This window comes from Mobula hypostoma, chromosome 11 (assembly GCF_963921235.1).
Source record: "Mobula hypostoma chromosome 11, sMobHyp1.1, whole genome shotgun sequence".
NCBI lineage: Eukaryota > Metazoa > Chordata > Chondrichthyes > Myliobatiformes > Myliobatidae > Mobula > Mobula hypostoma.
Genome location: NC_086107.1, coordinates 86,676,155 through 86,686,653, shown reverse-complemented (window position 1 = coordinate 86,686,653; position 10,499 = coordinate 86,676,155). Strand labels below are relative to the sequence as shown.

Below are 10,499 nucleotides of genomic sequence, written 5' to 3'. Positions count from 1 at the left end.
GTTTTACTGATCAATGCAGTATAGACAGGTTTCTTCCATCGCAAAGCTAGCTAGCTCTCTGTAGATCTATTTAATTTGCTACATTAAAGTCCAATTTTCCCAGTTTGTACCATGACTTTCATCAAGAGGTTAAAAATACTCTTTTATATAGGGTTACTTTACCTGCGTATTTGCATACTCCAGTCAAGGATCAGCTTTGGGAGTAGGGCTCTTCCACAATTTAGACTATTGACTTCAATAATGATTTGTTGAATCAATTGATAAGCTTGCTTGAAGTGTTCATTTGTTATGCAGATCTGAGTCACGGGACCACAAAGCTGGGAGCCTGGGTGCTTGGGACTTGAAAAGCTTGGAATGGATACCAGAGAAACTCAATGTAGACTAGAGAAGCTCGGTACGTAGACTCGGGACTCTCACAATGTAGAGTCAGGACAGGCATTGAGAATAAAAGGCACCCTCTCCTCAAGCCACCAATGTCAATACGTCACTGTTCAAACTTTGCTGGGTCCATTACTTGGCAAGATCCGTCTATCACGCTGCAGACAGAAACAAGAGTTCATACATAGGAATTCCAATGGAACATTGTTGCCTCGATGAATCACTCTGACCAATGAATCTCATGGCCAAGGTCTCTCCACTGGGTCCATCTTTGTGTGGTCGAGACTTGCTGTCACCTGGTGCAAATATGGGCGAAGTGCAGAGTGAGAGACACTGAAATGGGTCCATAGTTTGCAGACCTTAATGCCAACGGTGTTAAAGGGAAAAGAAAACAATAAGTGCTAGGCCAAACAGGGTTGTTAACTAAAACTCTCAAATGGAAAACGAAGCCTAAACTGCAGCTGAAAAGAACAACTAAGAATAAAACGAATATCACTAGTCTTCAGAGTCAGTTGACTCAACAGTCCAATTTCTCAGGCAAGGTGGAATGAAAGCAGGCAGCGGAGAGTTGCTATGTCCTGCGCAAGTCTCGACAAGCACTATGACGACAAGTATTGAGTTTAATACTATCACAATTAAATAATAATTAGCTGACGCGTGCATATTCACAAGCGCAATTGCCGTATCTACTGCGCTGCCGAATCCATAGTTGTGACACAGACAAAGTGCAGTGCAATGAAGGTACACTGTCTGGCAGAACCCTTAACAATGTTGATGTACAGAGGGATATTGGGAGTCCAAGTCCATAGCTCACTGGTAGTGGCTACAGAGTGACAGGGTGGTGAAGAAGGCGTATTACATGCTTGATTTACTAGTTGAGGTGACTACAAGAGTCACGAAGTTATGTTGTAGCTTTAGGTAGCAGTCTAATTAGGCTTCCTCTGGTGTACTGTGTAGACCAACTCTGGAATAGAATCTAAAAGTCTAGTTAGGCCTCCTCTGGAGTAGAGTTTAAGAGTCTAGTTAGGCTTCCTCTGTTGTAAAATCTAGGCCTCCTCTGGGATAGAGTCTAACAGTCTACTTTTCATTCAACTCTGCTGGCTGGATTATAACAAAGAATTGAAGTCTTTGGAGAGGGTTCAGGGTACATTTACCAGGATGTTGTCTGGATTAAAGGCATGTGATATTAGGGGAATTTAGACAAACCTGGGTGTTTTTTTTCTGGAGAGGAGGAGCTTCAGAGAGATCTGCCAGAGTTTATTAGATTATGAGAAGCATGGACTGAGTAAACAGCCAATTTTCCCACAGATGAAATATCTAATGTGAGTGGATACACATTTAAGATGAGTATGGAAAGTTCAAATGTGTGGTGTAGGGCAAATATTTTACATGGAAAGTGGTAGATACCTGGAATACACTGTTAGGTTTTGTGGTGGTGATGAGTACAATACAGATATCTGAGAGGCTCTTAGATAGGCATATGGATGTGCAGAGAATGGAGGGATTACACCACTGTGTAGGGAGAAAAGATTCATTTAGTTCAACCTTCAAGTATGAGTTTAATTAGTACAGCATAACATTGTGGGTAGAAGGCATACTGAGACAGGTTGAGAGATCAAGAGTTTGTCTTTAACGTACAAGAGATCCATTCCAGAATCTTACAACAGGATAGAAGTTGTTCCTGAGCCTGGTTGTGTGTGTTCTCAATTCTTTTTTAGCTTTTACCTGATGGAAGTGGGATGAAGAGAGAATAACAGGGGTGGGAGGGATCTTTGATTGTGTTAACTGCTTTCCCACAGCAACGGGACATGCAGATTGGGTCAATAGAGGGGAGGCCTGTTTTTCAGACTGATTAGAATGTGGCTCTCCTCTCATGACTTCACAAACAACCAAACCTCACTCATCTGTATTAAACACCATTTACCAATCATCAGCTGACTTACACAGTTGACCAAGACTCCTTTGTAATTTCTGATACCTTCTTCAGTCTCTCTGTTAGTTAGAGTTAGTGATGGGAAAGGATAGGTCGGCTTCACAGGTTAGGGCTGTAAATTGGAGCAGGGTCATGGAATTTGGATCCAGCTGAAGTTGATTTGACAGACTGTATGAAGAAAAGGAATGAATGGCAAGTGGGAAGTGTTTATAAGTGGAACGGCAAGTGTTCAAGAATAGAATGTTCCTGTTTGGGTGAAAGGTAACATGGTGAGTTTTGGGAACCTTGGCTAATGAGAGATATTGAAATTCAGGTCAAGGAAAAAAGGAAAGGTACTTTTCATCCAGGAGTTCAGTATTGAGAGAATGATTTGAAAACTATTAAAAGATTAAGAATACTCTTAGAAGGGAAACCAGAGGGCGAAGAGAAGGTTTGAGATGGATCTGGCAGGTAAGGTTAAGGAATTTACCCGAAGGTTCCCCAGCTGTATTAAAAGTAAAGGGGTGGTTAGGGAGAGGTTAGGTCTCCTTAGAGATCAGCATGGCTGCCGAGATCTTGTGCTGCAGGAGGTGGATAGGATTTGTAATGAATATTTCTCCTCCATGTTTACAAAGGAGAAAATCATGGCTCAAGAGATAAAAGAAACAAGTGGAGATCTTTTGTAGAACATTCATATCACCAAGGAAGAGATATTTGCAGCCTTAAGCACATTAAGAGCAGGGCCTGTCAGGGTGCTTCCCTGGACTTTGTGGGAGGACAGAGAGGAAATTATGGAGCCCTTGTGGAGACACTTACTTCATCATTAGCCACTGCTGAAGTTGCTGAAGCTAGAATGTGCTGTTGTCATTCACTTGTTTAAAAAGTGCAGCAAGGATAAGCCAGGGAACTACAGGCCACTCAGTCTGATATGAGGAGTGGGGAATTTACTGGAGGGGATTGTGAAGGACAGAATCTACCAGATAGACAGAATATGATTAGAAGGAGTTGGCATGGCTTTGTGTGTGGGATGAATCGAGGCTGGTGACTCGTGATGTTTCGGTGCTGGCACCCTGGTTATTCTTTATATTTATATATATATATATATATACAAATCCTTAAATTACAAACGCACAAGGTTTGACTAGTAAGTTTGTGGAGGACACAAAACAAGGAGGATTTTTGATGGTGAAGATGATTACAGGGAGATCTTGCTCGGTTACTGAAGTGTAACTGAGAATTGACAAATGGATTACAATTCAGATTATGTATTTTGAAAAGTCAAACCAAGGTAGGGTTTATAAATGGAATGGTGGGGAACTCGGGAGTGTCACGGGAAAGAGGGATTGAGGAGTACAAGAGCATTGTTTATTGAAAGTGGCGTCACTGCCAGACTGGGCAGTGAAAGACGTGTTTAGCATCAGTCAGTCAGGGAATTTAATCTGGGAGTTGGGACGTTATGTCGACATCGTATCTCCGCTGTGTTGCTCTGTGACTCTACCGCCTAGTTTAGTGTCATCTTAAAACTTACTATCCATGTCTTGTACACTGTCATCCAAATCCTTTATATGAATGATGAAAAGCAATGGGCCCAGCACCGATCCCTGTGACTCGTCATTCCTCACTGATCTCCAGTCCCGTAAACAACCTTGGACCATCACCCCCGTCTCCTAACATCAAGCCGAGTATCTATCCACTTCTACTTCTCCCTGGATTCCCGTGTCATCTAACCTTCTAGACTGCAGTTCCATGAGGACTTTGTCTAATTTATGTTTCATTGATGCTTTTCTTGTGATGATATAATACGATGTGGCTGTGATACACTCATCAAATCTCTGGGTTACCTGTTCAAGGAACTAGACCAGATTTGTGAGATTAACCGAGAAATTGAAGAAAAAAAGTAGGCAGGTCAATTATACAGAATATTGCTGATCACTGCAAAGGGTCTTCGTCTCCTTTTGAAATGAAAATATAGCCCACGTAAAGAGGAGATGAATCCAACCCAAACCAAGGGATCAGGGTGGTGAGGAGCGCCGGCCTCGGGGTATTACTGATCTGGGAATCTACAAATAACACGCGATAATCCGGAGAGCAGGTCGAGCGGAGAGGAAAACCTGCGCTGGGAACGGTGCACTGGGCCAACAGTTGGTGCTGTGAATGTACAGATCTGAACGGTGTGTCAGGGAGAGTGTGCTAAGAGGCCTGACGGCTTAGACTGGTATCACTGTGTTTGTGAGTCCGGACACATCGCTGGATTTTTCATCCCCACCTAGAGAAAATAAAACAATTTGCCTGCTCCGGGATGGCACAGCTCCCCAGCTCAGTCCTGAAGTGGGAATTAACCGCGAATTTTTAGTTGATTTCAATATTTCAGTCGGGAAACAGAGAAAATGTCCCGATCCCGGGGAAGAATGAGGTCAGTGCAGCAGTGAAACGGGTTGATATAGAACCTGCTGTGTTTAATTCGGACCAAACTTTCTTTACAGCAGAGAATCCGGCCTCGGGCACAGACAGAGAGCGGTCTGGGTCTTGGGGATGTCCTATTTTAATCGGAATCAGAGAGTTTTTCGGGAGAGAGAAACACAGAGAGACGGAGCGGCCGGGAGCTGACTGCAGGATGTTTCCGCCCCGTCCGCTCGCTGCCTTTAAATTGCTCAGCACCGCCGCCTCTCGCTTCATTTCTCACACACTTCAGAGTTCGAGAGAATTTGTGCAGAGGTTCCGACCATGACCGAGACCGCAGAAGTGGCTCCACCAGCGGCACCCGCCTCTGCAACCAAGGCTGCCAAGAAGAAGAAGGCGGCCGTCCGGACCAAGTCAACTGGTCCCAAACTGGGCGATCAAATCGACAAGATTGTGGCCGATTGCCGCAGTCAGCGAGGGGTGTCCGTAGCCGCGATAAAGAAGAGTTTGGCCAGCAGCGGCGTCGATGTACAAAAGCTGAAAGGTCAGATCAGGTTGACCATTAAAAGGAAAGTGGATAAAGGCACCCTGGTTCACACTAAGGGCGCAGGTGCCTCCGGCTCCTTGAGGGCCGCTAAAAAAGAACATACCGGGAAAGTCGTGAAAAAAGCGAAGAAACCAGCGGCCAAGGCACCTAAGACCAAGAAGGCAGTGGCCAAGAAATCTGTGGCCAGGAAAACAGGTGCCAAGAAATCTCCCGCCAAGACCAAAGGGGTTAAGAAAACTGTGGTTAAAAAAGCGGCAGCTAAGAAAACAGCGACCAAGAAGACCGCGCAGAAACCCAAGAGTCCGAAGAAAGTCGCAGCCCCCAAGGTGGCCAAGAAGTCGGCAAAACCCAAGCCGAAGGCAAAATCTGTGAAAGCCAAGACAGCGGCCAAAAAAAAGTAAATAAGAAATTGCTCTTATAAACCTGAAACCAACGGCTCTTCTAAGAGCCACCCACATCTTCCAGGAAAGAGCTGTGCAGATTTCGTGTGGTACTTTGGTGGCTATGTTTTTCCTCAAACTATTACATACAGTAAATTAAAATCTCTTTCAATTTTCTGCCTCAGCTCCCGTTTCTGGCAGGACTGAATTCACTCACCTCGAGAAGCTATTCAGTACATGTGCAAACATTCAGATTCAGATATCTGAGGGAAATAAAATGATTGTTTAAATTGAATTGAAATTGGATGATTCGTGATTCTATTAATTATAAGAAACTAGCCCCGGTTGCTCTAGAAATTGGCGGGCGATTTGAAATTGAACGAGCCTCAAATCTCTGCAGTTAGATTGGTTGAATTATGATCGTCCGTCACCGGTTTCCATATTTGGGCACAACTAACGCCTGTATTCCTCACCCCTTCCCCACGTCGGCCAGCTTCAAACTGATTAAGCAAAGACATCCAATCGCATCGCTGGGACCCTATGATGGACATCTCCATTCCAACCAATCAGAGGGAGCTGGGCGGCCCTTCATCAACTCTTTAAAAGCCAGACCCAGCGTCTGCTCTGACACTTCAATCCTGATATTTCAGGCTGTAATCGCACTGCTGAAGGAGAATGGCTCGGACCAAGCAAACAGCGCGTAAATCGACCGGTGGCAAAGCTCCCCGCAAACAACTGGCGACCAAAGCGGCGCGCAAGAGTGCTCCGGCAACAGGCGGAGTGAAGAAGCCCCATCGCTACCGGCCCGGCACCGTGGCTCTGAGGGAGATCCGGCGCTACCAGAAATCCACCGAGTTGCTCATCCGCAAACTGCCCTTCCAGCGCCTGGTGCGCGAAATCGCTCAGGACTTCAAAACCGATCTGCGCTTCCAGAGCTCGGCCGTCATGGCCCTGCAGGAGGCCAGCGAAGCTTACCTGGTGGGGCTCTTTGAGGACACCAACCTGTGCGCCATCCACGCCAAGCGAGTCACCATCATGCCCAAAGACATCCAGCTGGCCCGGCGTATCCGCGGCGAGCGCGCCTAAACCCGACCTCGGCACCAAGCACAACAAAAGGCTCTTTTCAGAGCCACTAATCCGGCAGAGAAAAGGGCTCTGAGTTCCAGTTTGTTATCCTTTTGTGTTGAGGACGCACCATTCCCCTCTGACCTTTCCTTGTGGGTGTTTTGTTCAAATGTCCCTTTTGGTCTCGAACTCCAACACGGAAAAATTGCAGTTTTGTGCCTTTGGGTCATCGGCAGCAAACGCCAGATGCAACCTCTTACCCCACAATCCAAGTGTCGTTGTCCCACACCACTGCCGTGTACAGGTGGTTATTGTGGGCATGGTTTCCAGTTTTCGGTTGTTACTGTTTTGGAGATTGTTTGGGTTTTAATACATGCAGTTTCCCCTTTATTAACCAGTCCTATTTTTAGTCGCGTATAAGTTCACGGGGTCAAAAGAGTTTTCAGATGCTAGGATTCCAGTTCTTTCACAACAAAACCTTTTTTTCACGTTACCAAGTCACCTTAGACTGCATTTTAAACTGATGATATTTATACACAGACCGACCTCGACCGCGAATATAAACTGCATTCATTTTTGGAAGCTAAATGATCAGAAACATTCAAACTGGTGAGTTAAAAAACACTCCGCCTGTTACTGTAATATATATCTTCACTGAATTAATGAGTCAAATACATACTTTTGTAGGCTACCGATCAGTAAACAACTTTCGGCGGGATTTTCAACTTTTCGATCATCCGGGGAACCAGCTGGCGGTTACTTTCGGCGCTTTTCTTTCTGCTCTCTGTTCATTGGTTAATAAGGCAGCTCTCTGATTGGCTTACTGGGCTCGTCAGCAGTGAATGGGAATTTTATCTCCAGACGCTTCATGTAACAACAGGGTTACGCGTGACCCGATGTCGTCCATTCTGGCCTGTTCTATCATAGGCCTCCAACTAACCCGAAACCGCATCCTTAACGGTCGACTCCAACATCTTCCCAATAGCACTAGGGTAAAAATAACCGGCCTATAATTTCTTGAAGAGTGGAGTGATATTTGTGATTTTACGGTCCTCTGACACCATGTCAGAATCTATTGATTCGTGAAAGGTCATTCCTGATACGTCCACAATCTCTTCAGCCACCTCTTTCAGTGAAGTGTAGCCCAGGTGACCTATCTCACCTTCAACTTCCCAAGTATCTTCTCCCTAGTTATGGCAACTTCTGGCCCCTGACAATTTCAAATTTATGAGCAGTGCTGGAGTCTTCCACATCAAAGGAATCCACTCCACCCACTGTGTGGTGACCATTTGGATCCCAACACCACTGGAAGAATTAGAGGTGAACAGTGGGGATGGATTTAAATGGACTGTCGTGGAACAGAAACACTGGCAGGGACCAACTGGACTGAGTTATCTCCTGACTGAACACAAGGTGTGCTGTAAATTCACTGGCAGTCACTTTTGAATTTACCTCTTCTTTCCAAATCTGTGGTGGTTAAGTATACAGCATGCAGCCTTTTTAAACCTTTTCCCCAGTAGTGTGCCACGGGGTTGGATGACTGAATCGGTTCCCATAGTCTGGGCAGGTGAATGACCTCTCCTCAGTGTGACTTGATTGGAGTGCATATAGGGTGTGTATCAGAATGGGCACCTTCCCACAATCTGAGCGTGTGATCGGTCTCTCCTCAGTGTAAGTTCACTAGTGTGTCGGTAGGTGGGATCAGTATCCCTTCCCCCACAGTCTGAGCTGCTAAATAAGGGCCCTCTCATTTCAAATGGAAATATGTGGAAATTTCTGGAATTCCATGTCTAAGTGTACAGTCTTTGGAATTCTCTGCCCCTTGCATTGGGGAGGCCATGTGACTGGGTATACTTGAGGTGTAGATAGATACCTCAAATATACCCACCATTGCATCATGGCTGATTTATTCTCCCTCTCAACCCCATTCCCCTGCCTACCTCCCATAACTTTTGACACCCATGATGAACCAAGAACCCATCAAACTCCCCTTTAAATATAAACATTGACTTGGCCTCCACAGCTGACTGTGGCAGAGAATTTCACAGATGTACAATACAGTGGCTGAGGAAATTCCTGCTTGTTTGTGTTCTAAACAGATGTCCCTCTATCCTGAGGCTGTGCTAGACCTCCCACCTCCCTCAATAGGAAACATCCCCTCCATATCCACTCTATCGCAGCCTTTCAATATTCTTGATCCTCATTCTAAACTCCACCAGCTACAGGACCACAGCCATCAAACACTCTTTGTACATTAACCCTTTTGGTCCTGGAATCCTTCTTGTGAACTTCCACTGGACCCTCAACCCATCCACCACCACCGCAACTCTGGAATAATCCATTACTGCCACCCTCATGTCTGGTATGCCTCCATTCCCCCAGCCTCCCCTTCCAAGTACCCTGAAACTTCTTCCTTAATAATGGACTCTAACATCTTCATCAGGCTAAATGCACTATAATTTCCTTTCGTTTGCCTCCCTCCATTTTTAGAATAAAATTAGAGCAGAGTATTTTTTAAAAAAGATTTCCAGTCCTCCAGAATCTAGTAATTCTTGAAAGATCATTACTAATATCTCCATAATCTCTTCAGTTCCCTTTTTCAGAAACCTGGGTTGTAGACCAGGTCCAGGTGACTTATCTACCTTCAGACCTTTCAATTTCCCAATCATCTGCTTGTGATATTAATGACCTTCACTTCTTTCTCCTGGCACTTGAATTTCCAGCATAGTGTCTTCCACAGTGAAGACTGACACAAAATATTTATTCAGTTCATCCAACATTTCTTTATCCTCTCCTGTGTCATTTTCCACTATCAGCTCTTTATTCTTTATATTTCTGGGAAAAAAAACAACTTTTGGTGTGATTTCTTTATATTATTGGCTAGCTTAACTTCATATTTTTTTCTCTCATTAAAGCATTTTGGCTGCCTTCTCTTGGTTTCTAGAAGCTTCACAATCCTCTCTCTCTATGCCCTCTCCTTTGCTTTAATTCTGTCTTTGTCTTCTGTTGTAAGCCATGGTTGCCTCATCCTCCCATCAGAGTACTTTTTTGGAATTAATTTATTCTGCACCTTCTGAGTCATTCAGAGAAACTCGAGCCATTGCTGTTCTGACATCACCCCTGCTAGTCTTCCCTTCCAATTAACGTTGAGCAGTTCCTCTCTCATGTCTCTGTAATTCCATTTACACCACTGTGGTACTGATACATCTGATTTTAGTGTCTCCCTCTGAAACTGCAAGGAAAATTCAATCATATTAAGATCACTACCTCTTAAGAGTTCCTACCTTAAGCTCCCTATTCAGAAATCTGGCTTATTTATCAACATCCAATCCAGAATTGCCTTCTGCTTTGGAGGTTTCAACTTCCAGCTGCTCTAAAAAGCCATCTTGTTGGCATTCTATACATTTCCTCTCTTGGGAAATCAGCACCAACCTGATTTTCCCAATCTATGTCTATATTGAAATCCCCCATGACTATCGTACATGCCCCTTCCACATGCCTTTTCTATATCATATTTGAAATTTGATCCCACATCCTGCCTACTGTTCGGAGGCCTTCCATCAAGATATTTTTTAACCTTGTAGTTTCTTCACTTTGTGCATAGCTATTCAACATCTTCCAAAACCTTTATCACCTCTTTCTAAGGATTTGATTTAATTTTAGCAGAGCTACCCCACTCCTTTTGCCTACCTACCATCCTTTCGATATAATGTGTATCCCTGGATGTGAAGCTCATAGTTATGATCTTCTTACAGCCACCGCTCAGTAATGCCCATGATGTCATACCTGCCAATCTCTAACTGCACTACAAGATCAT

General features: G+C 44.6%; 2 protein-coding genes across 2 annotated transcripts; both read left to right on the top strand.

Annotated features, from left to right (window-relative positions):
- Positions 1-4,764: 4,764 nt before the first annotated feature.
- LOC134353898 (histone H1-like) lies at positions 4,765-5,943 on the top strand. Its single transcript, XM_063062416.1, has one exon. It carries the CDS (start codon positions 5,015-5,017, stop codon positions 5,636-5,638), a length of 624 nt encoding a protein of 207 aa, XP_062918486.1. The 5' UTR covers positions 4,765-5,014; the 3' UTR covers positions 5,639-5,943.
- Positions 5,944-6,171: 228 nt separating this feature from the next.
- LOC134353901 (histone H3) lies at positions 6,172-7,039 on the top strand. The gene has a single exon (XM_063062419.1). The coding sequence runs from the start codon at positions 6,293-6,295 to the stop codon at positions 6,701-6,703; it is 411 nt and encodes a 136-aa protein (XP_062918489.1). The 5' UTR covers positions 6,172-6,292; the 3' UTR covers positions 6,704-7,039.
- The last annotated feature ends 3,460 nt before the right edge of the window (positions 7,040-10,499 follow it).